The 26,790-nt window shown below is 42.9% G+C and overlaps 1 protein-coding gene and 1 long non-coding RNA gene across 3 annotated transcripts; one reads left to right on the top strand and one right to left on the bottom strand.

Annotated features, from left to right (window-relative positions):
- Positions 1-593: 593 nt before the first annotated feature.
- LOC135514327 (riboflavin kinase-like) lies at positions 594-26,505 on the top strand. 2 transcript variants are annotated; one of them, XM_064937728.1, is made up of 5 exons: positions 594-1,225; positions 8,093-8,244; positions 17,834-17,936; positions 18,042-18,234; positions 26,354-26,505. In XM_064937728.1, the coding sequence occupies exons 1-4, from the start codon at positions 1,144-1,146 to the stop codon at positions 18,191-18,193; spliced, it is 489 nt and encodes a 162-aa protein (XP_064793800.1). In that variant the 5' UTR covers positions 594-1,143; the 3' UTR covers positions 18,194-18,234; positions 26,354-26,505. The 2 variants fall into 2 exon arrangements, with proteins under 2 accessions (XP_064793800.1, XP_064793799.1); XM_064937727.1 differs by lacking the exon at positions 26,354-26,505 and having other exon boundaries at positions 595-1,225; positions 18,042-22,027.
- Positions 4,039-6,258, bottom strand: LOC135514325 (uncharacterized). Its single transcript, XR_010451664.1, has 3 exons — positions 6,107-6,258; positions 4,195-5,812; positions 4,039-4,080 (listed from the first exon to the last, which is right to left on the bottom strand). It is a non-coding gene; the product is annotated as an uncharacterized LOC135514325 (long non-coding RNA).
- Positions 26,506-26,790: the final 285 nt, after the last annotated feature.

Below are 26,790 nucleotides of genomic sequence, written 5' to 3'. Positions count from 1 at the left end.
TAACGCTAACCTTAACCCATAGCCAAAGTTATCCAACGAACTAATGTTAGTGACCTAGCTATAATTTGTAATGTACTATACGTTTCGCAAATTCATAGCATATTGTATGTTTGGCAAATTAGTAGCATATTTTACATTTTGCGATTTGTAATGTATATTAAGAATTGTAACAAACAAAGTTAGTGGTGGCCATTAATACATACCATATGAAACATAGCAAATGGAGTGTCTTGGATTTACATACAGTAGAATTGAGATACTTAAGGGCAGGCATTTATTTAAGTACAGACAGGAGGATGGAAGGAAGGGATAGAAGAGAGTAGGCTATTTTACAAGATTAAGGGTGAGACAAAGCCTATTGAATAAGACTTTAAATGTGATAGGAAAGCATGATTATTGCCAGGAAACAGAGACCATGGAGCATGTATTGCTACAGTGTGGGTAGTATCACAGTGTACGAGAGAGACAAATCTAGTATGAGGAAGAAGGGGCTACAGGAAATGATTAACAAATATATTGAGTAGATATTAACACTTTTTTCAAGGTATTTTGTTATGGTAACAGGGCTGGCAGGTAGGTTTTAGTTTCTCCCTGTCTCTGACCCACACTCCAGTACAGTAGGTGGCGGTAATGCACCAAAACGTTGGACGCCCACTGCTGATAAATCCCACCGAACAAGAAGTACGTACAGAATAATACTATATGCTCTGAGACCAGATTGCAGCAAACCACTGAGCATCGTCGACTTCATTCACATAGGTTAAATTAGAAAAACACCGAGCAGCGTCGACCTCAATTACACATTGAAATAGACCCACTTAGCTAGGTACTTGACCAAAGCATATCAAACTAACGTTACCTAGCTAGTTTAGCTAAATTAATTGTTCTGTAATTTTCGCCGGTCAATAAACAATAAAATACGAACTGTGGTCCTTGTTGGAATTGCGTGGGAATAATCTCTTCCTGCGGTTAGCTAGCTAGTTGTCTTTCGTTTCGAGGTCATCCTCACCAGTGTGTGTCGAGTTAGCTAACGTTACAGCAAGCTTTTTAGAGACTAGGCTTGACTCGGTAGCTTACTACACAGCTCGTTAACAATTTAGCTAACGTTTGTTGAAAGTCGTCTCCAGTTGGAAAAGAGCAGACATGAAGAATCTTCCGTATTTCTGCCGGGGGGAAGTCGTTCGAGGATTCGGACGAGGAAGCAAAGAACTAGGAATTCTCACAGGTAATGTTAAACGTAGCTAACGGTATCCTCTAGATATGTTTGTGTTAACGGTATACTTCACCCGCATGTGGTTTGATCATTATGATTTGACTTCACTGCTTAGATAGCTAACGTTACTGCTGTTGGCAGCTAGTTAGACATTATAGGCCATGTATCGCGCTAACACTTTAGCTAGCTAGTTAATTTAGTATTTTAGCTGGCTATCTTTTTATGACTGAAAATAATTTCAAGGAAACAGTAAAACAAATCCATGTGCGAAACAGATAACTACAGCTATACAACGGGTGGATCTAATCCTGAATGCTGATTGGTTAAAAGCGCGTTCCAGCCGGTGTCTGTTCCACAAATGACCACTGGCTAAATCTATGACGTTAATGCCTATTTACTGTTCCATCTGACTGCGCAATCCACTGTCCTTTTATTTATTTTTTTAATATTTGATTTAACATTTTAACTAGGTAAGTGTTTTAAGAACTACTACTTATTAACAATGACGCCTTCACCAGCCAAACCCAGACGACGCTGGGCCAATTGTGCGCCGCCCTATGGACTCCCAATCACGGCCAGTTGTGATACAGCCTGGATTATCGACCCAGGCAGGGAAGTTATAAACTTGGTCTCCACTATAGAAAGCACATCTAGACATTCCCACATTTCTTTTAGACTAGCATTTATGTCTGTCTGACATCTGCAACATTGTTTCAATATTCAAATTCGGGCTCCAACTGTCCCATAGTAATGAATGTGTATGGGGTCGGGACGAGCGAGTCAGGCTGCGTTTCTCAGTCAGTCGAAATCAAGAATCAGGTCATTTTTATGGATCTATATACAAAATGAGCATACAATTTAAAAAAAAACTAAGTGCAGCTAGTTTGCATGATTTCCAGCTTCAGTTAGACGTTTATTGTGTTCGTTTAAGGTGTCGCCGGTTTTCATTTCAGAAATCTGTCCATTTCCAGTTCGGCAGTCAATATATAATTCAAATATCAAATGTCATTATCTATGACATAAAAAAGGGGTCAAATTCTGGTTTTATGTATTTTAGTCTAACAGGAACACTGTGACAGACAGCGAAGACAACTATATTACAGAAACACTACAGACAAGACAGAACTGTCTGATCTGAACAGCCATTCAGTGGCCCTGCTAGAATAAGAGCAGAATAGAACATGAGCAAAATTGAAAAAACACACAATAGTATGTGAAATACTTAATGAAGAAATAAGATGCTGATGAGATTGGTAACTATATAATATACTTATACCAACCTGATCTCTATTTCTCAGAAGAATGTATTTTCTTCAGGATTGCTCTGTCTTTGGCCAGCTTCTCCATGAACTCCTGGCAGGGGAGGTTGACGTTTGTCTTCACAATAAGCATGGCCTTGATGGTAGGAACAGTGAACCTATTTCTTGCTGCTGTCCATATCATTCATTTGGGAGAACACTCTCGACTGGTGCATTACTTCCAGGTAAGCACATGACAACAGACGCTAATCTAGCTAGGTTAGTGTGTGGGATGTCACTCGCTTTGAAGTGGGTAACCACCGTACTCCCTCTCTGACTAAGCGGTGTCTCAGATGTTTTCCATTCTTCAAGCGATTTCCCCCCTTTAGGAACTCATGCAGGCCAGTAACCTCGTCACACAATGCATCCTCATTGATGGTCACATTGGGGTATTTTTCCTGCAGTGTACCTTCTGGATCTCTTAACGCAGAGGTTGCCTTTTAAAAAGGCGACAATGTAAATCTTTTAGATTATCTGTGTGCTTTCCCCATGCTTGCAAGTAGTTCACAGCAATAGTGAAGAACGATTGGGATGTTTTGAGAGAGCTCTCTTTAGACATGGCTCCATTTTCCTCTAGCTCTCTCAGAAGTCCTCTGACCAAAACTGTAATGAAGTTGACGTCACGTCGTGCAGTCAATTTTGCCTCAAAGTTTCTCAGAATTGCAGCGGACTCCACAGCACAGCCGTCCTGGCCTTTAAGCATCTTGATCGTGTCACTGAATACGGTCAGGTTTCCATTGACAAAGGCCAGCCAAAGTTCAGTCAGTGGATCTTTGAACATTGTTCGCAGGACAACAGGGCATTTGTATTCAGAAATAAAAAAGGATTTCAATGGCACATACATTTTCAGCACTCTTTCTAGAGCATGGACAGCCAGCGAACATTGCTGTGTCCTAAAATGTCATGGTACTCCTGGCCAAAAAAAACCTCACAAAAGTCCTTCAGTCTTTCTACTCTGATGGTGAAAATATGAACATATCCAAATATTGTTGTGAGCAGGTACTCAACATAATATCCAAAGCTGTTCTGACTGTGATATGAATGTGAGCAGGACAACCTAAGCTACCTCCCACTGCAGAGCATTTTTAACTTTGGTATGGACGTTGACCCTCCCCAGCCTATTCAGTCCTCCAAAGTTGGTATTTGTTGTCGGCAGAAAATGCCACGACTGTTTTCCAGGTTACATTTTTGGATGACAACCAGGACCTCAGCTGCAATCTCCTCTGCTGTTTCTCCTTTCAATTCAACAAAATCAAGCAGTTTTGTTTCCACAGTGGTGCTGCCCTCATATCTTACAATATCTGACTACTATAGGCAGCAGCTCAACATGTCCATGATTGGCGCATCAATGGACAGGGACACAAATTCAACCTGGTCTAGGTCCTGTGTCACATTTTGTCCTAGCACATGTAAACTTTGGCTCAAAGCTTTTGTGTCAGTTGTGTTGTGCAGTCCATAGATCTGTAACTGATTGTGTTGCATAGTGTGGTATGCAAAGACACCCTACTGCACAGCTAAACCATATTCAAGGCTCTACCTTCTTGAAGAATGTGGTGACAGGAGGGCATACTAGAAGAAAAAGAAACGCATACCTATTAAGACGAGGTGCTGGCTAGCGGAGTAGAAAACTTGAAAATAAAAGAGCCGAACACTCTAGGAGCTCAGATGCAAAAATGTAATTACCAACGTTTCGACAGCCAAGCTGTCTTCATCAGGGTATAATCACAAACACTGCGGGATGACTCATGTCTTGACACTATATAAACAGGTGTCTGTAATCATGGCCAAGAGTGGCCTAATATCATTGGTTAATAATCAAATATTAAAATGTCATACAAAGAACAGCATACAAACAACAAATGGATAGCATACGATCATAGATTAATTTGACTACACAAGTTTACAAACAATTACAATGGCAAAGTCACAATCACAAATATGGCTTCAGATCAAAGTCTACATTGAGACCGAAGGGCACAAGGGTCTTTAAATTAAAGATCCAGGCAGCAAGGGTCTTTAAATTAAAGATCCAGTCAGCCTCTCGTTTTAACAATAAATTATCAAGGTCACCCCCTCTCCTAGGGAGGGTGACATGTTCGATGCCAATATAACGCAGAGACGAAATCGAGTGGCCTGCCTCCAAGAAGTGGGCCGCAACTGGATAAGTAAAGTTAACACTTAATGGTGCTACGATGCTCTGAGATACGTACTTTTAATTCGCGCTTTGTTTTACCTACATATTTTTTTACCACAAGGAAAGGTTATAAGATAAATAACTGCCTTAATGGAGCACGTAATAACACCTTTTATTGGGATCGATTTCCCTGTTTGTGGGTGTTTGAAGGATCTACATTTATAAGTGCCATTGCATTGAGCACAGCCATTACATTTGTAATTTCCATCCAGTAGGGGCGCAAATAGATGTTGTTCAGGAATATCTTGGGGTGGTAAATCAGAGTTTACCAATTGGTCTCAGATTTCTGCCCCGCGAGAATACGACCAAGGGAAGGTCCGAAAACACATTACCAGGACTATCATTGGATTTTAGGATGTGCCAATGTTTGAACAATTCCCTTAATTTGTTCAGAGCACTTTGAATAGCAGGTAGTTAAAATGCAAGAATGTGTCTTTTTGAGAGACTGACCTTGAAAAAGGTCATGTTTTGTTTTGAATTTTCTCAATGGCAATATTAATCTGATCATTCTTGTAGCCCCTCTCCTTGAACTTTCTTTGCGTCTCAGCCAGGGGGCATACTAACACAGGCCCTCAGAGGCTTTATGCTTTTTCGTCTGCTGATGTTCTACCTCTGCCGTTCTGAAAGAGAGGAATTACAAAGGGTGCAGTGAACCATTCGATTGTCTTGACCTGAGTTTATAAATGGAAATTCTGTTTTTCATGAGTGCATTTCCGTTTCTTGGAAAGAGTCATTGTATCTCCTCTGTCTTCTCTTCACTCTCCTTGTCACTCTTCTTACTCAACTTTTTATTCTTTTCTTCACTCGTCTTCCTTCCTTTCCTTCTCTTCACCTTTCCACCTCACTCTTCTACACTCTCCTTGCTTCACTCTTTACTCCATTAATTATTCCTTCCTCTCCAATCTGTATTAATAAATAGCATACTATTAGATAAAATACTTTGGTTAACAGATTCCCATTGCTTGCCTCATTTTTGTATTTTATCTGAAAAACATAGTTTGGAATGATACATTGGCAGGCTCTGTAATCATACCTTTCCTCCTGTCTCCTTCACTCTTCTTCGTATCCAGTCTTCCTCTACACGGCTACTGTTATCCATTAACATTTCTAAATATATTTTCACACTACTTATGATAATGCCAAACCATTAAAACTGTAATCTACAAAATATTATCATAATTAATTGTGCATTCATTTAATATAATCATATTTTCAAAATAGCCCGTCCACTGCATGTTTACATGTGAACGTTTAACCTAGCTACCATAACAGTAGCTAGCTAACCAACTTAGTCTACATAGCTAACGTTAGCTAGCATAACCTTATAGAGCAGATCATCTATCTAGATAATAAATTGTGACATAACATCACTAGCTAGTATCTCAAACGATTGTAACGTACCTGGCTTGAAAAGACGTTTGTGGTGATGTTGTGGATTCACTTGATACATGCTAGCTTCTGGCCGAGTTTTCCACAGCAGTTTTCTCTAAAACTATCGCGAGCAAGTAGTTAGTAGAAGAAGAGTGAATGAAGTTGCTATAGCGAGCAGCCCCCTCTGTTGGCCTAAACAGCACAACGCGATTGAGATATCAACCCTTAGGCTCTGCTGCCCGGTTTTTCTTGCCAAGTAAAATATTTCACTTTGCGATCTGTTTTTAACGCACAGTTAAGAACGGGTCCAGGCCACCAAAAACGGGGACGTCTGGTCACCCTATAGTTAGCTAGCTCTTCTAAACAGCGTCCTAACGAGAGAGCATTTTTTTCTATGTCTGGCGAAATCGTGCCTCGTTGTTAAATGTCACTAGAAAACAGTTTTAACAAATGCAGCTACTACTGTAGTGTATAGCTAGTGTTAGAGTTGCGTAATTCAAATCTGGTATCAGGATAAATATAACAATGAGTCACCGATTTTATACTATGCATTTTTTTATTAGCTAAGTAATAAATGGCAAATGCAACTTTCGTATATACGGGCTCTCTGTAATTCCACGCAGGGCAGAACAGAGAACTGACAAGACGTATGTAAAACAGTATTCTTTATACTGTGATAGGCCAACAGACGGGTTGGAACTGTCTATCACAGTAGACTGGGCGTGGTTTAAACTTGTCCAGTCTATTGCAGGCGCTCAGGCGGGCCCCGCCTCTTGGCGCTTCTGTTGATAGATGTGAAGAACATCCAGGCTCTCATGCTCCATACCGTTATCTCGCACCTGGCTCCTGTTATCTAACAAAAGACCGCTTGTTCTCGCAACACCCCGCACTGAATGTGCCCCCCTCCCAACTAATTTGAACAGTTCCTGTCTTCATGCTTCTCTGTATTTTTCCATCATGAGAAAGTTCCATGGCCCTGATACTTTTAACAATGTTTCAAGTCAGCTATGTTGCATAACACATACATCCATCCACACAAGCCAACAGCAGATAATATTCAATCATATATATGGTAATGGCTATAATGTAAAACACAGGATCCAACAATAGCAAGCAAGGGATAAGTACGTTTCCAGACAATATGGCAATGGAAAAACAGACTGGACGACTGGGTCGCGTCTCTGTCAACCGACAGAACGAACGACCAGCCGGCTTGGGAAGCAACCCTAGATTTGTGTCGGGGCTATATATTGTGGAAGGATGACATTGTATGAATAAAATAACCAAAATGTAGCTTTTGATGACAATACGTCAATCATATTTGAATATGTTGCTAACCCGTATTATAAAAGGGATAATTCCCGAGAAGCCATCGTGGCAAATGTGCCAATATATCCTCAACACCGGCTTCTGGGGCATTCACACTTAATGAACGAACTAGATAAGTTACCTTGCCTAGCCAAGTTGTACTATTTTACTAGCTAGCTAGTGGACATGCCTGAAACATTTGACATGATGTTAAAGGTTCACTAAATGACCAAGAGGATGAGGACACGTTCAAATTAGGGGATTCTGCTATTTCAGCTGCACCTGTTGCTGACAGGTGTATAAAATCTTGCACACCGCTGTGCAATCTCCATAGACAGACATTGGCAGTAGAATGCTCGTACTGAAGAGCTAAGTGACTTTGAACGTGGCATCCTATTGAACGTGGCACCGTCATAGGATGCCACCTTTGCAACAAGTCAGTCAAATTTCTGCTCTGCTAGAGCTGCCTCAGTCAAAGTGCTGAGGTAAGTGCTGTTAATGTGAAGTGGAAACGTCTAGGTGAAACAACGGCTACGCTGCGAAGTGATAGCCACACAAGCTCACAGAACGGGACCGAAAATAATTTCACCATCCCTTCTATGTACTCCACCATTTTGGCTCATGGTGTTACTGACTTTGTCTGAAGGACAAGTGGCTGAAAAAAATTGTCAAGCCCTGTAATGTCATTTGAATGTCTCTTCTGATCAGCCAACTTCACAGACTCTGTGGTGGAGCTCCTGCCTGGCGACATCAGCACAGGAATCTACTATGGCTGGGCGTGCGTGGACAACGGAGACATCCACAAGATGGTGATGAGCATCGGCTGTAACCCTTACTACAACAACGCCAAGAAATCCATGGCAAGTCCAGCTCGCCCATCCATATAGGTTATAAAGGTATATAGGCCAATATAGTTGTGGCAAAATATATTGGCACCTCAGCACTTCTCAAATAATTCCCTATTTCTTCCAAAATAAGTTTGAAAAATAAATTTAAAAATATATAAAATAATGTTGGTCTCCACACCTTTTTTAGACTCAAAATTGCAAAACAAATTGTATTTTTTGAACTTAAGTTTAGAATATATATATATTTGTATTTACAGTACCAGTCATATATGGACACAGGTACTCATGCAAGGGGTTCTTTTACTATTTTCTACATTGTAGAGTAATAGTGAAGACACAAACTATGAAATAACACATATTCAATCATGTAGTAAGCAAACAAGTTTTAAGCAAATCAAAATATATTTGAGATTCTTCAAAGTAGCCACCCTTTACCTTGATGACAGCTTTGCAATCTCTTTGCATTCTCTCTGCCAACTTCATGAGAAAAGCTTTTCCAACGGTCTTGAAGGAGTTCCCACATGCTGAGCACTTGTTAGCTGCTTTTCCTTCACTCTGCGGTCCAACTCATTCCTAACCATCTCATTTGGGTTGAGGTTGGGTGATTGTGGAGGCAAGGTCATCTGATGCAGTACTTTACCACTCTCCTCCTTGGTCAAAAAGCCCTTACACAGCCTGGAAGTGTGTTTTGGGTCATTGTCCTATTGCAAAACAAATGATAGTCCCACTAAGCACAAACCAGATGGGAGGCGTATGGCTGCAGAATGCTGTGGTAGCCACATAGGTTTATTGTGCCTTGAATTCAAAGTAAATCAGTATCACCATCAAAGCACCCTCACACCATCACATCCCCTCTTCCAGATAGCGACTCTAGCAATTCTATGAAGATGCGACGCTACTAGCTAATATTGGCTTCTAACTAGTTAACCCAAGCCAGATAACCTTATACTAGCAAGTCAACTCCGTAAGCGTCAGAGAAATTTGTATTGTGAGTACCGTGTGTCGAAGTAGTTTGGGGTGAGCTCTAAGTCTATTGGTTGACTTAGTGCCATACTGATAGGATTATGTTTAATGTTTATTGCTGTGTTCATTTTGTTGTAGTGTGTCTGATAATGGTTTAGGTTATTCTAAAGGTATTTGAATTGGGAATGAGTACACACCTAGGGTTATTTCATTTTCAACCCAAGACCACCCCTTTTAGACCACAAACAGATTTTACCCTGATTATGACAAGGGTGTGTTACTTTGGAGGCTCTGCCAAGATCCCTTTATCATTACCCTGTACTTGTAATTCAGCAAAAAAAGAAATGTCCCTTTTTCAGAACCATGTCTTTCAAAGATAATTATTACAATTCCAAAACTTCAGATCTTCATTATAAAGGGTTTAAACACCGTTTCCCAAGCTTGTTCAATGAACCTTGAACAATTAATGAACAAGACACTAACCACTTACAGATGGCAGGCAATTAACGTCAGTTATGAAAACTTAGGACACTGAAGAGGCCTTTCTACTGACTGAAAAAACACCAACAGAAATATGACCAGGGTCCCTGCTCATCTGTGTGAACATGCCTTAGGCATGCTGTATGGAGGCATGAGGACTGCAGATGTGGCCAGGGCAGTACATTGTGATGTCCATACTATGAGACGCCTAAGACAGCACTACAGGGAGACCGGACAGACAGTTGATCTTACTCGCAGTGGCAGACCACGTGTAACAACACCTGCACAGGATCGTACAACCGAACATCACACCTGCGAGACCGGTACTGGATGGCAACAACTGCCCGAGTTACACCAGGAACGCACAATCCCTCCATCAGTGATCAGGCTGTCCACAATAGGCTGAGAGAGGCTGGACTGGGGGCTTGTAGGCCTGTTGTCAGGCAGGTCCTCACCAGACATCACCAGCAACTACGTTGCCTATGGGCACAAACCCACCGTCGCTGGACCAGACAGGACTGGCAAAATGGGCTCTTCACTGACGAGTCGTGGTTTTGTTTCACCAGGGGTGATGGTCGGATTTGCACTTTGTCAAAGGATTGAGCATTACACCGAGGTCTGTACTCTGGAGCGGGATCGATTTGTAGGTAGACGGTCCGTCAAGGTCTGGGGCGGTGTGTCACAGCATCATCGGACTGAGCTCATTGCAGGCTATCTCAACGCTGTGTGTTACAGGGAAGACCTCCCTCATGTGGTACCCTTCCTGCAGGCTCATCCTGACATGACCCTCCAGCACGACAATGCCACCAGCCATACTGCTCGTTCTGTGCATGATTTCCTGCAAGGACATTGCAAGGCAGGAATGTCAGTGTTCTGCCATGGCCAGCAAAGAGCCAGGATCTCAATCCCATTGAGCACGTCTGGGACCTGTTGGATCAGAGGGTTGAGGGCTAGGGCTAGCCCCCCCCCCCCCCCTCCCCTGCATACAGCAATGGCCAGTGAGCAGCGGATGAAAGTTCCCATCACTGTTGGCAGTGATGTGTAGGCAGATATTTTTCAGTGGAGTGGCTGAGACTTGGGATCCTCCAGAGAGCATCCCTTCACTATATGCATGTCCCATGACCCTCGTGAGAGGATCCCCAAACCTATGGGGAAAATATCTAAATACTTCTGTTCTCTCCAGCCACCAACTCTCACCCCAGTTCCTCTGAGAAGTTGGAACTCAAGGATGGTCTAGTCTACTAAGTGACACACACCCCAGTCAGAGGTCCACCAACTGGTGCTCCCTCAGAAGTAACACTCCCAGGCCCTGCACCAGCGCCATGATGAGATGGTCGCATGTGTGTAGACAGAACCAATAGGCTGATAAAGGACAGGTTCTATGCATGTCCCGTAATGTAGAGCCCTGTGTCTGAAACTGGGAGATTAGTTGCCGAAATGGGTCGATCTCTAGCAACGTTCCATGGGATCTGATCTGAATAGACTTCCGTTCCCTAGCACCTGACCAACAAGGTATAGGTAACCTGTTAGAGGTGACACTGTCCACGTCACCCAGTACGGTCAGGTTTTCTCAACAAAAGATAAGAAAGTGACTACATTGGCACGGGTACTGCGAGAACTCTTCATAGACCACTGGTTTTCTATCCAGGGTGCATTTTGACCAAGGAAGAGACTTTTGAAAGTAAACTCATTAGAGTTGTTGGGAATCAAGATGTCTCGAACCACACCCTATCACCCCTAAGAAGACCCTCAACCTGAGAGGTTCAACCAAACTCCTGAACGTGTTGGACTCTTTAGCGAGACAGACGGTTGGAGTCAGCATATCAAGTCTTTGGTGCACGCCTACAGTTGTACAGGAAATGAAGCAAAGCTGCTCATTGACCTCTGCTTCGGTGTCTGCCACCAAGAGAAACCCAGCTGTGGGGTGGGAATAGCTGTTTTCTGTAATGCAAATGTCTTTTGTGCGTAGCATATTAATTGTATGAATTTGTATAGACACCTGTCTATATAACGGTCCCACAATTCAGTGCATATCAGAATAAACCAAGCAATGAAGTCAAAGGAAATTTCCGTAGCGCTCTGAGACAGGATTGTGTCGAGGCACAGATCTGGAGATGTGAACCAAAAAATGTCTGCAGCGTCGATGGTCACTCTGACAGCGCTCCAGAGTACCTCAGTGGAGATTGGAGAACCTTCCAGGGGGACAACCATCTCTGCAAAACTCCACCATTCAGGCCTTTATGGTAGAGTAGCCAGACGGAAGCAAGTCCTCAGTAAAAGGCACAGGACAGCTCGGTTGGAGTTTGCCAAAAGGCACCTAAAAAGGCACTGTCCTTGCGTGGCCCAGCCAGAGCCTTGACTTGAACCCATCTCTGGAGAGACCTGATTCACTGTGCAACAACGCTACCCATCCAACCTGAAAGCTTGAGAGGATCTGCAGAGAAGAATGGGAGAAACTCTGCAAATACAGATGTGCCAAGCTTGTCATACCCAAGAAGACTTGATGCTGTACTTGCTGGCGATGGTGATTCAACAAAGTACTGAGGAAAGAGTCTAAATACTTATGTAAATTATTATTATTATATTATTGTATTTTTAAATCAATTGTCATTATGGGGTATAATATTTACTACATTTTAAAATAAGACTAACATTAACAAAATGTGGAAAAAGTCAAGGGGTTTGAATACTTTCCGAAGTCACTGTATAAGGAAATTCTAGGGTTTCCTCGGAGTCTCTTGTGAAGAAACGTCATCTGGCAAAGCTTGCTTTCCGTTGCCCACCACTGCACTAAATACCGACCGCTCTAGCATTGGAACTCCCTCTCCAAAAGCGCACGCACTCAAGGCAAGCGCAAGTGTTACGAATCCCTTTTGGCCCGACAGTCTAGGGGGGATGGTAATGAGACTCGTAACATAACTCATGCAAATTATTGTTGTGACAAAGGAAAAGTGTGAACGAAATAAGCACGACAACTGAAATCTACCGTCAAACTCTAGGTTTATTTATAAACACACGGTAATGGGGGGAGCAGGAAAAGGGGCTGAGCTGGACCCAAGGAAAGAAACAATAAGTATTCAAAAACACCCCTAAGCTAGACTAGCCTACTTTAACAACAGCTAACTAACTAACCAAAAATACAGTGGGTGGTCCGCCCAGTTCTAACTAGTGTATTTAACAAAGTTCACCTACGGGTAGTGTATGCCCATGGGCGACTTGTCTTGGTTTCCCCCTTTTCCACCAGCAATCAAACACAAACACCATAACCAAAAACAATACTCACAGGTGATGACAAAGTGCTATGAGGTGCTTAAACAAAAGAGAGGTTACGACACAAAGCGAGAGTGAAACACAGAGACTTACAGACATGGCATTTACAGAGAGATTGAGCTGAGCTCTAGAACAAACAAATGATGGGGTTTTTAAACCATGGGCAAAGAACTGTGATAGGTTTAGGAAATATGAGGAGATGTGTCTTCTGATTGATGATTGATTGTTGACTGATTGGGGAGTGATGATTTTCACCTGTGAGGGGAGAAGGAGAGAAAAGAAACACACACACAGGATACACACACACACACAGAGGATAACTGTATCCGTAACACTCCCACCCTTAAAAGAGCAACCCTAGGGGTTGCGACTACAGTATTTCAATTAATACTCCCAACAAAGCAACAACCTTGCAAAACATGCAGAAATCATTTTCACACACGAGACAAAGCATCTGCCAACACATTATCAGAACCCTTTTTGTGGCGGATCTCCAAATTATAATTTTGTACAATCAGCGCCCAACGCATAAGGCGCTGGTTCTGGTTGTACATTCGGTGGAGAAAAACTAAGGGGTTATGGTCAGTATATACAATCACGGGTAGGGCACTGGAACCAATATATACTTCAAAGTATTGCAGAGCCAACAACAAAGCAAGAGCTTCTTGTTCTATTGTCGCATAGTTTGTTTGACATTTATTAAATTTACGTGAAAAATAACAAACGGGATGATCCACTCCACTCTTGTCCTGCTGCAGTAGAACAGCACCAGCACCTCTGGCACTAGCATCTACCTCAAGTTTGAACGGTTGTTCAAAATCAGGAGCAGCAAGTACAGGTGTACTACATAAGAGTGCTTTCGCTGATTCAAAAGCTCTCTTACAATCAGGGGACCACTCAAATGATCTAGCCGGACTAAGCAAATCGGTCAATGGAGCAACTACCGCAGAGAAATTTTTACAGAAGCTACGGTAGTAGCCAACCATCCCTAAAAAGCGGCGTAGCTCTCGTCTGGTGGTAGGTGCAGGGAATGCAGTTATAGCCAAGACCTTGGCATTAACAGGGCGCACCTGTCCATGCTTCTCAGAGGTATCACACAATCCAACCTCTTGATCAACCTCTTTGAACAGAACAGTGTTCGACAAATCTATCTCATCACCCTCTTGTCGTGCCTGAGCACGAGTGACAGCACAAGCGGGGAACACATGTGGATAATTCTGTGCCAGCTCATTCGAGAGAGAGTGGTCACTTTTATCCAATACGGGTACTACCTTTCCTCCGGCAATATCGTTACCCATTATGAAGGTCACACCTTTCACTGGCAACATAGGGCGTACCCCCACTCTGAATATTCCACTGATTAACTCAGAGTGTACTTTCACAAAGTGCAATGGCACTGGGACAAAACCCATTTCAATACCCTGCACTAACACACTGGAACCACAGTATGTATCGTCAGACAAGGGCAACACATCAGACAATATAAACGACTGCGCCGCACCAGTATCTCTAAGGATTTTAACCGGTCGTTGAGACGCTTCGTCATTCGTTAGGGACACAAACCCCTCGAAAATGAATGGTTCATAACTGCGGTCGGGGACTGAGACTTTCAAACTACAGTTACCCTGAGGCACCTGTTTTGTTGCAGACCTCACAACCGTACGAATTAGAGCAACACCTGTTGGCGGCTTGACACGAAGAGGCATCCCTTGTTTGCGTTTAAGCAGGAAGCAATCATTAATCATATGTCCTACTTTATGACAATAGAAACATGGACGCTCATTCTTCTGGCGTGCTTGACATACTACTGCTGGCCGACTAGGACTAAAGGTAGGAAACTCAGTAGCTCTACTCTCAGTTTGAGCCGAAAACACACTCTTGTGCGTCAACACAAACTCGTCTGCCAACACAGACGCTTCTGCCAGGGAGGATACTTTCTGTTCGTTTAGGTAAACTACAATGCGTTCGGGTAAGCAATTTTTAAACTCTTCCAACAAGATTAACTCCCGGAGAGAGTTGAAATCAGTTACCTTACTAGCAGCATGCCATTTATCAAACAGATTTCCCTTATCTCTAGCAAATTCCACATAAGTCTTACTAGAAGACTTTCTATGAGACCTAAATCTCTGTCGGTATGCCTCAGGCACAAGCTCATAGGCACGAAGAACAGTAGCTTTGACCACTTCATAATTCAAACTGTCCTCCAGAGGTAGCGCTGACAACCTCTTGGGCTTTACCAGTTAATTTACACTGAAGTAATAGGCACCAAACCTCTTCAGGCCATTTCAATGCTACGGCTATACGCTCAAATACACAAAAATAGGAGTCAACCTCTGCCTTAGTACCTTTGTTCAGAGAGTCAATCTGCCTACTAATGTCAAACGTGTTTGAGGACACAGCAGGTGAGGACGGCTCACAAACAGGCACAGTAGGACCGGAGGCTAGCCTCGCTGTCTCTGCCTCAAGTTCCATCTGGCGCATTTTGAACTCCAACTGCCTTTGTTCTCTGTCTGCCTCAATTTTACACATCTCTAAATGCCGTTGTTCTCGTTCTTTTTCTGCCTCTATTTTACACATCTCCAACTGGAGAGTCTCTCGCCTAATTTGGGCTCTCTCTTCCACCTCCAGTTGGAACTGTGCTAAACAGACATCCCTCCTGGCATCACCATTTGACAGTGGGGAGAGTGGATCAAAATGGGACAATGTGGCTGGTGTTTTAGCCTCTCCCTCATTATCAGACACCAATGGTCTTACAGGAGCAGCAACATCCGCTACAGGGGTAGTAGGCTCAGGCAGCGGTAACACAAGCACCTGCTCTTCCAACAATACATTTAATACTATCCGTTTCACCTCCGCCTTAACTAAACTCTGCGGAATCGATACTGAATAATGGTCAGCCAAGGTCATTAAATCAACTCTACGACATTTGTCAAAAACCTCCCACGAAGGGTTATCCAAAAAAGATTTCAAATCAAAAGTAGTCATTTTTACACTACTTCACAAGTGCCAAAGGAAATAGCAAACACTAATGCTACTTCAGCTATGACGCTCAACACTGAACTATACCACTACAACAATCTACATGAGCGGCATGGGTGTCAGTTATGACATATCCCAGATGAGGCTCCACTTATGTTACGAATCCCTTTTGGCCCGACAGTCTAGGGGGGATGGTAATGAGACTCGTAACATAACTCATGCAAATTATTGTTGTGACAAAGGAAAAGTGTGAACGAAATAAGCACGACAACTGAAATCTACCGTCAAACTCTAGGTTTATTTATAAACACACGGTAATGGGGGGAGCAGGAAAAGGGGCTGAGCTGGACCCAAGGAAAGAAACAATAAGTATTCAAAAACACCCCTAAGCTAGACTAGCCTACTTTAACAACAGCTAACTAACTAACCAAAAATACAGTGGGTGGTCCGCCCAGTTCTAACTAGTGTATTTAACAAAGTTCACCTATACTCACAGGTGATGACAAAGTGCTATGAGGTGCTTAAACAAAAGAGAGGTTACGACACAAAGCGAGAGTGAAACACAGAGACCTACAGACATGGCATTTACAGAGAGATTGAGCTGAGCTCTAGAACAAACAAATGATGGGTTTTTAAACCATGGGGAAAGAACTGTGATAGGTTTAGGAAATATGAGGAGGTGTGTCTTCTGATTGATGATTGATTGTTGACTGATTGGGGAGTGATGATTTTCACCTGTGAGGGGAGAAGGAGAGAAAAGAAACACACACACAGGATACACACACACACAGAGGATAACTGTATCCGTAACAGCAAGGATTGTGCTTGTTCATCTAGTTCCGTTGAGGTAAGAAGCATAGGCCCTGCAATGTAGTAAGACTTAACTACCAGAGGTCTGAACTGTTAAAAAAAGGGGTACCCAGTTTTAAAGGTTGCGACTGATTTGTTATTGACTGTGTGTGGTGAATGACGTCAGTTTTTAATTATATTTGATTGTCTTGGTGCCATACTGATTTTATGTTTAACTGCTAATGAATGTCTATTTATTGAGGTGTTGCTTGTCCATAGAATTGAGAAATTCTCAAATGAGAAATTTTGCTATGTGCATTTTGTTGTATTGTGTCTAACAGATCATGTTATACTAACAGTATTTGAATATAGCTGCACCATTGAGAGCATCCTGACTGGTTGCATCACTGCCTGGTACGGCAACTGCTCGGCCACCGACCGCAAGGCACTACAGAGGGTAGTGCATACGGCCCAGTACATCACTGGGGCCAAGCGTCCTGCAGGACTTCTATACAAGGCGGTGTCAGAGGAAGGCCCTAAAAATTGTCAAAGACTCCAGCCAGCCTAGTCATAGACTGTTCTCTCTGCTACTGCACGGCAAGCGGTACCGGAGCGCCAAGTCTAGGACCAATAGGCTTCTATCCCCAAGCCGTAAGACTCCTGAACAGCTAATCAAATGGATACCCAGACTATTTGCATTGCCCCCCTCCCCTCTTTTACACTACTGCTACTCTGTTTATGATCTATGCATAGTCACTTTAATAACTCTACCTACATGTACATATTACCTCAACTAACCGGTGTCCCCACACATTGACTCTGTACCGGTACCCCCCTGTCTATAGTCTTGCTATTGTTATTTTACTGCTGTTTAATTACTTACTACTTCTATTTCTTTTTTTTTTAAACTACATTGTTGGTTTAAAGGCTTGTAAAGGAAGCATTTCACCTATTGTCGTCGGCGCATGTGACTAATAACCCAAATTTCAAATCAAAGTGTATTTCATTTTAGACCCTCGACCCCTATCAACCAGACTTCACCCTGGTTCGGATAAGGTGTTACCTAAGTTTGTGTCTTGTGGTTGATTGTTGACATTTTATTGATTGACCTGTATTACAGGAGACTCATGTGATCCACACGTTTAAAGAAGATTTCTATGGCCAGATCCTCAGTGTAGTCCTGGTGGGATACATCCGTCCAGAGAGGAGCTATGACTCACTTGGTAAGAGTGAGTACTGGTGTACACACACGCTCCTCCATCCTTGTACACACACAGCCATCCTCAGACTTAAGGCCACACGTTCTCACCCCTTCTCTGTGTTTGCAGATGCCCTTATAGCAGCGATCAACCATGACATTGAGGAGGCCAAAAGAAAGCTGGACCTCCCTGAACACCTCAAACTCAAAAAGGACAACTTCTTCATAGCCTCTGCCAGCTCGTCCATGACGTCGTCCAACAAGATCACGAAGGGCCACTGATCACACAACACGTTGTTCATTCTCGCATTGCTCATCACTCGGTAAAGTCGCTGTCGCAAGTATCCATCCAAATTTTAATTTTTCACTAGGCCTAGTGACCTGGCCGGCAGAGGCCTTGCTTGTATTTTAGTGTGGAGCAAACATGAACCACTGACGTTAAGGAGTGCCACGATTACTTCATCAAAAAGAGCCAAGTGATTTTTCCAAACACTGCTTTGGGTGTTTTCCATTGCAGTTTGAATGACTGGGTGGCTCTCCTGTCTGTTATGCTCTTTCTGCCAATATGTTACTTTTTCAAACCTTTAGAATTGGACAAGTTTGGTGCCAAATGACATGATCCTGGTAATGTGCAACTCCAGGAATTGAATGTCTGTTGAGAGGAGCCCAGTACCACCAAATCCACTGCTAAAGGTGGCAGGTTGCCTAGTGGTTAGAGCGTTGGTCAAGTAACTGAAAGGTTGCTGGTTAAATTACTGAGCACATGAGGTGAAAAATCTGTCGGTGCCCTTAAGCAAGGCACTTAACCCCCACTTGCTCCAGGGAAGCAGTACTAATATGGCTTTCCCTGGTCAACACTGTTCCCTGCACCTATCCAGCATATGTGACAAAATGTCCTTTTGAAATGAATGGTAATTTTGTATTGTTTAGAATTGGGGTTCAGTCTCATGGCTTTGCACTTAGTTTTTCCTCCTTTTCATTTTCGGGTGTATTCAAAATGTCTGCCTTGAAGCAGAGAAGTCCTCTATCTTTCATTTGGCTAAATAGTTGCATTATACACAGCACTGAATTAGTCTGCATTATTTTATTTGAGAAACTGATGTTCTTATTTGACCTACACAAACTGCATGGTTGGCTAAAGACATGCTTGAATGCAGCTTCCAGTTCTCTGATTTCCTTAATTTGTATAGTTCCTCATTGGTCAAATCCAGCATTCTCCCACCCCAGCAATGAGGGCCATTTTTATTTAACACTAAAGATTTGTCTGACATTTTTTAAATGGGTCCACATAACTGTATGTTGAAAGTTTCCATAATTTTTGTTTTTACTGACCCTCATTCCACTGAGATAAGAGAAGAATGAAGCCTTGTTCACACTGCAGGCATTGGTGCTCAAATCCGTTTTGGAGTACGGACTGTCCAAACAGCAAGTTACAAGTGACCAAATCAGATTTGTGTGTTCAGATCGCAGTCATTTGCTGACATGGCTACGCAAGTTGTTACTATGACAACGGGGTGTGTGAGCAGTGGTGTAGGATGATTTTGTTGGTGGTGCTCATGCTTCCTGTCACTCAGAAGTTGTGTAGCAAGCTAAGGTGACACCAATGCCTGCCATGAACATTTCCCAGTTGCTTTGAATGTTCAAAATCAGTGAATGAACACTTTTTCTTTTTAAAGCTCAAAGGATAAGATGAACCAACTTTCAAAATGAGTCCTTTTTGGCTAGCCCCAGCAGTCAACTAGGTAGCTCTTTAGCGTTCTAGCACATTTTACTAATTTGTTTGTAAACCATTAAGCTAGTTAGCTACATGTTCTTGTCAAAGTTGGCAAGCAACAAGACATACCAAATAAGTGTTAAAAATAATAATAATAAAAATGAGGGCAAGTACATCAGATTTGACCATTCAGACAAGTCGCATGGCCCGGAATCAGATTTGTAGTTGATTTCAAACCACCTATGAAGGTGGTTTGAAATGTGGCTTCAAATATCTGATTCCCTGTGCTTTTGGGCTGTTCAAACTTTAGGGAAAAGAAATTCAAATCGGATATGCAAAAAACAAAATGGATTTGAGTCACTTCAAACTGCCATTATGAACAAGTCTCAAGTCCAAGGCTCTGATTCTCTGCAGATGGATGTGGTGGGCATGTGTGAGTTTTTCTTTCTTTGTCATTTCGTCAGAGGACAAAGTGGACAGTGTTGCGCATGCGTACATAACGCTTTATAATAAGTTGTTCAAAATGAGTTGAGCTAATGTGATTAGAGATTTTAATGTACTTGAGACTGTTCCTCTGCCATACTCTTGGCAGAGGAAACAATATGGCTGGTGTTAATATATTCATGTTTACGTAGACCAAATATGTGAATACGGTTCTATATCCCCCCCCCCCCCATGTTCCTCTTCACATTTTGAGCTTTGTTCCTTTAAAAAATACGTCATGGTCGTTTTATTATTGCAGGATACCTTAAATTCCCCTCCACCCATACCCAGAAAATGTACTGGGGTAAGCAATTGATATGCATAAGTAAATGGTATTCAACAATGACGTATTGAAAGCTATGCAATGTGGGATGGGGATCGGTCTCTACCATTTTTAAAAGGCCAGAGGGAAAGTTTTCTCTTGGTTAATTTATGGTTACTGTTTGGTTAGAGCACGGACTTGCCACCAGTTGTCGAGGGATTTCTGTGTTCCCCAGACCTATATACCTGAGTGGTTAGCAGTACTATACCTTAGACCAACATATACATACAGTTTCTCAAACGTATACACAGCAGACTCTGCGTTAATGTATACCCAGTGTGCTCACTGTCGGTCTTATCTGACTTCCCCTGTCATTAGCCTGTGCAGGGTTTCCCAAACTCGGTCCTGGGCCCCCCCGGTACACTTATCATGCAGTGCTAGTTATCTCCTCAGTAGTGTAGTCATGGGTGTCTCCTGGGAGGGGTAAGACATGTGCTGAAGCCACTCAAGAGCCTAGCAGCCCCAAGAAATATTGTATTATTACTGGCAGCACTACACAATGACCGTGAAAAAATGTTGGTGCCACCACTGACTAGTTAAACCTACAATATACAGTAAGAGAACATGATTCAACAAGGGCCATTCTAATGTTTATCTGTTTCCCCCAGCTCCAGTGTTCTGTTTTTTTAATGGTATTACACTGAAGGCCGGGGTTGTGTTCATCAGGTCAGTAGCTGGTTTATTAATGCTTTTCATCTGGTCAGACCCCTATTGAAATGTTTCCCTGTGATTTCAAGTTTTGTTAGGACTACAGCTGTCTGGGTGTGTTTGTCCTCTGTACCTAACTGTCAGATGTTCTATAAATCAGTGCAGCTAGAAGTGCTCATTAAACTGTCAAAACAACATGGCTTATATTTGATCAAGTACCAGGCACTAGTGTTGGATTAGGCAACTGTACTCCCGAGGCATCTGTTCGTAATACTAGTAGGCTTGCTCTCCAGTTTGGCACCAAACCACAGCCCTGAGCCAACATGTTTCCTTTGTTTAATAATGAGATCATCTAGCTCAGTCGAGACCGTGCTCAGTAGAATCAGACCAATGCCATTAACCAGGGTCATCTGCTTCTTCTCACACTCTTCTTTCACTTGTATTCTGCCTTTATAAAGAAACAAAGTGTAGAATGGCAGAATGGCCTATTCCCAAAATGTGCTTTAGCTGGATAAGCCACATCCTTGTAAATAATTGATATGCTTTCCAAGAGTTTACCTAACCTCCAATACAATGTTATTTTCTAGTCCTTTCAGCTGTGATTGCATACGTTTGACTGTTGTAAGAAATCATGGAATTCTGTAGTTATTGAAGCATCATGTCATAGCTTTGGATTTTTGTTTAGTCTTTTCCCAGTTAACCATGGGTCTGTGTTCAGGGACCAGTCGTATGTGTTGGGCTTGTTCAAAATCCTTTTGTCCTGCTGCTGTATGGTCCTGCCTGACGTTGTATTCTTATTAAACATGTTCGAAGTTGCATCTCTCGTAGGCTGCAGTGTAACTGTCAGATGATTCAACAATAATTTATTTACTGGTAGTACTCCTTTGCACAGGTGACACTTTCAGTGGTGTAAAGTACTTAAGTAAAAATAAAGTAAAGTACTACTTTAGTTGTTTTTTGGGGTATCTGTACTTTACTATTTTTTTGACAACTTTTACTTTACTACATTCCTAAAGAATTATGTACTTTTACTCCATGCATTTTGCCTGACACCCAAAAGTACTAGTTATATTTTAAATGCTTAGCAGGACAGAAAAAAAGTCCAATTCACACACTTATCAAGAACATCCCTGGTCATCCCTACTGCCTCACATCTGGTGAACTCACTCAACATAAATGCTTTCTTTGTAAATGTGTTGGAGTTGCCCCTAGCTGTCAAAAAAAAAGTAATGTGCCATCTGGTTTGCTGAATATAAGGAATTTTATGTATAGCATTTACTTTAACTTTGTACTTTTACTAAAGTATTACTTTTTCCACCACTGTACTTAAGTACATTTAACATCGGATACTTTGACTTTGACTCAAGTAGTATTTTACTGGGTTACTTTTACTTGAGTCGTTTTATATTAACTTTACTTTTCCTCAGGTATGAAATTTGAGGACTTTTTTCCACCTCTGGACACTTTGCTTGGGGTGTCCATCATCAATCTAAGTCACTTGCATTGTTCATCTCCTTCACCTCGGCAGTTACTGGGTGCATCACAATTCTGCCACGTGGCTTCCTCTAACAGTTTCCTCTTCGTCTGCTCTGATCCGAAAACACGACGCTAGATGAAGGCAATATGGTGTGAATTCTCTAAATTTCTCCATCACATCAGTGAATGTGAAGGCAGGGGAATGAGGAGAGGAAGCTACCTCACTGTTGAGATGCACCCAAGAGCTCTCATTTTGAAGCACTCCCTTTTCATGCCAGCAGGTGGCAGCATAGCATCACACACAACCAGGCAGTCACCTCTCCTACACCTATCTGCCCACTGTGGGGGATTCATATGATCTATTTGAACATACCAATGCAGCCCAATCCAAACTATCCTCTCCACATGTGAAGTTCACCAAATTCAAACTAATCACAACCAGCTCAGCCCACAGATATCACAAAAACAGAGACCACTGGGTGAGTTCATCTGTCTCAGGACTGTCGCAATTAAAACGTGTGAATAGGTGTTGCTTACAAGAAGAGGGTGTACATTCATATTTGCTAACCCTAACCCAGACTTTTAATTATAACCTTGAGGATGACTTACAGTAACCAGGCCTGTAAATAACAGTAAGCCGCTAACCAAAAGGCTCCGGCCTATTTCCCCTCACAACCATCAGAGAGTTGCCTGGGATACGCCTTACCCTATTCCTGTCTTCACGTCAGCTCTCGGCAGCCAAAACATCCCGGGAGGAACAACGGGAGCAACAAAAGCTCATTCTTCAGCCGTGCCCAATAGGGCATTCCTGGGAGACAGGGCTGCTTTCCCCCAATGCAGCACTACACAGCTAAGCGGCTAGCCCTCCCAGCACCCAAAAGCCAACACAGCATTAGACGACACTGCAGGGGGGGGGGAACAAGCCTCTACCTGGGAGAGCAATTATTCAGAGAGAGAGTGATTTCCTTCAGATACCACAGGCACACCAAAAATTTGAAAACAAATCCAATTTTGATAAACTCCCATATCAGGTGAAATATTTATTTGTTTTACTAGGCAAGTCAGTTAAGAACAAATTCTTATTTTCAATGACGGCCTAGGAACAGTGGGTTAACTGCCTGTTCAGGGGCAGAACGACAGATTTGTACCTTGTCAGCTCAGGAGTTTGAACTTGCAACCTTCCGGTTACTAGTCCAACACTCTAACCACTAGGCTACCCTGCCGCAGTGTTCCATCACAGCAGCAAGATTTGTGACCTGTTGCCACAAGAAAAGGTCAACCAGTGAAGGGGAAACACTGTTGTAGATAGAACCCATATTTTGTACTTCAACTATTCGCACATTGTTAAACCACGGCATATAACACAACAAATCTCCATTCTTTTGTGTAATGTTTACTGTTCATTTCTGAAAACGCCTCACATCAATATTAATGGAGCATGGCAAGAGGAAAACTTCTACAGCTTTTCAAAACACACACACACACACACAAACTGAGGCATAGACGTTACAGGCACGCACACATCCAGTCAAATTCACACGCACAAGCTGTATAAGCAAAGTCTTTGTTGGGTTACTCAATCCTCCTGGGGAACAAGGGAGATGAAGGTTACAAGAGACCCGTCATTAAGTGACTCCTGGTTCAGGTGCTATCACTCGCTACAGAGCGAGCTGGGGATCAGAACACAACTACAGTACTGTGTGCGCTATGCTCTACGAGGTATATGGGGAGTTTATGAAGACATCAAGACAACTGGAGAGAGAGAGAGAGAGAGTGAGAGAGAAATAGAGTGCGAGACAGATCACATTCAATAGAAATATCTTGTTCATCAAATTACAGGCTCTTTCACTCCCCCTCATCTTACTCATATTTATATTTAATTTAACCTTTATTTAACTAGGCAAGTCAGTTAAGAACAAATTCTTATTTACAATGACCGCCTACTCCGGCCAAATCCGGACGACTCTGGGCCAATTGTGCACCGCCCTGTGGGACTCCCAATCACTGCCGGATGTGATACAGCCTTCTTAGCATCCTTACAGTTTGGAGAAGTTTCAGTTAGATACGCACATAATCAAAAACCTGCATGTGGCAGAGAGGGAGGGGGGCTATAGACACGGGGGTCTGCTATCTCTATGAATGAGGTCCACACGCACTTGGGGTTTTTTCAACACACTGATTGCTCACTTCATCTCTGACATTTCAGCCGGTGGAATCAAGTCGCCGGAACAATAGTCTTCATCTGTGGCTTGTCTTTTATTTCAGAGGTTTATAATTACCAAAAGTGGGGAGGAGGGTGGGTGAATAACACCCACGATGAATAACATCTTGCATGTGCCTTTCTTAATTCTGAATGAATAACACAGAATAATGGCTTTCTAGTATGGTGACGGGCTTCGCCTGAAATGGCAGAAGACGCAGGCCTGGTATTCAGCTAGGGTGCAGGAAACGGAAATGGATCCCACAGGAAGGTTTAGGGGGTCTGAAAGGGGGGGGGGGTTGAGGCAGTCTATTGTGATCTATAGTAGTCTGAAGCGGGGGCCTAAAGTAGAGTTCCGTAGACTCGCAAAGGTTTACTTACCTGTAGGATATTTACATCAAAAACATATGGATCTATCAACACTGGCACCACCGGAGCCACTCAAATGTCCAATACATTGCTTTACACTAAGTAGTATGCTGGTGTAGATATTGGAGTCATACATACTCATTGAACTATCAGGCGCACAGTAATGTACTAAGGCTATCTATGACCAACGCTGAGACTGAGGTGAGACAGTGGTGGCTTTACAGCAGAGCAGAGTGGGAAAGGTGTTAAGTGCAAGTGATGGGGCGTGAGCTGTGGCAGGTTTCAGGGCCCATGCAGGGGATCAGTTTGGACATGTCTGCCACATATGATAAGAATGAGCCGCTTTCCTTGCAGATTTCTCTACCTCTTTCTGCTTTCTCCCGATCTCTCTGTGCTCTCTCTCTCTCTCTCTCTCTGTGCTCTCTCCTTCATGTACTACCCCTCTGTTCTTTCTGTCTCTCTGTTCTCTCTCTCTCTGTGTTCTCTCCTTCATGTACTACCCCTCTGTTCTCTGTGCTCTCTCTCTCTCTCTCTCTCTCTCTCTCTCTCTCTCTCTCTCTGTGTTCTCTCCTTCATGTACTACCCCTCTGTTCTTTCTGTCTCTCTGTTCTCTCTCTCTCTCTCATTGACTTGTTATAGCTGTTTCTCTGTGGTTTTCAATATGTCTCCCTCTCAAACATTCTCTCTGTCTCAGTCTCACAGAGAGTCAATCACTCCTGGGAGTAATAAGGCCAACAGACAAATATAAACAGAGTAGAAGATAGAGTGGAGTACAACAGTGGAGTAAAGTTGCTGTGACGTAATCCCGCCAAAAATGTAAATACCGAGTTGTAGAACAGAGAAGACGAAAGTAGATTAAAAGTGATAAGGGGAGAGAGAGAGAGAGAGACATAAGAGAAGAAATGGTGTGTGCTTGGTGGGGTGTTTCACCGCCACGGCACAACCCAAGGGGGGGCACCAACCCAGACAGGAAGACCACATCAGTGACTCAACCCACTCTGTTTTTCCCCCAAAGACTCATGGAATGTAAGGCCTACACTGAACACCTGTCACACCCTGATCTGTTTCACCTGTCCTTGTGCTGGTCTCCACCCCTCTCCAGGTGTCACCCATCTTCCCTGTCATCCCCTGTATATTTATACCTTTGTTCTCTGTCCGTTTGTTGCCAGTTTGTCTTGTTCGTTCAAGCTAACCAACGTTTTTCCTGTCCGCTCCTGTCATTTTCCCCAGCCTCTCCTTTTCTCCACCTCTGGATAACTGAACTCTGCCCATCCCTGACCCAGAGTCCGCCTGCCTTCCTGTGCCTTTGCCTTACCCTGGATCTTCGACCCCTGCCTGCCGTGACCTGTCTTGCCTGCACCTGTTGCTACAATAAACATTGATATCTTGACTGTCTGCATCTGGGCCTTACCTTGATTCCTAATAGCACCACACAATGGCTGCTATTGTAGCCTGAATGATAGAACAGCTATTTCCATGTTAAAATGTTATGGGATGCATTTTTTCCATTGTTTTTGATGGTAGGCCTACATTATGATGAAATAGCCACAGTAGCCTACTTGACCACTGTTAAAACTAACTTAAAGCGGTTACAGCCTCAGTGTTCACAGTAAATATACGCCAGAAGTTGCACAGGATTTTCACAATGTTAGAGGGAACATTGGCTG

This window comes from Oncorhynchus masou, chromosome 25, assembly GCF_036934945.1.
Source record: "Oncorhynchus masou masou isolate Uvic2021 chromosome 25, UVic_Omas_1.1, whole genome shotgun sequence".
NCBI classification, from domain to species: Eukaryota; Metazoa; Chordata; class Actinopteri; order Salmoniformes; family Salmonidae; genus Oncorhynchus; species Oncorhynchus masou.
This window is presented reverse-complemented; position numbering and strand designations above follow the sequence as displayed.

Excerpts from the sequence above, each read along its gene's own strand:
- LOC135514327 (XM_064937728.1), top strand. The coding sequence starts at position 1,144 with ATGAAGAATCTTCCGTATTTCTGCCGGGGGGAAGTCGTTCGAGGATTC. Across the intron at positions 1,226-8,092 it reads AGAACTAGGAATTCTCACAG|CCAACTTCACAGACTCTGTG; the intron begins GTAATGTTAAAC and ends TCTTCTGATCAG. Across the intron at positions 17,937-18,041 it reads GAGGAGCTATGACTCACTTG|ATGCCCTTATAGCAGCGATC; the intron begins GTAAGAGTGAGT and ends CTGTGTTTGCAG.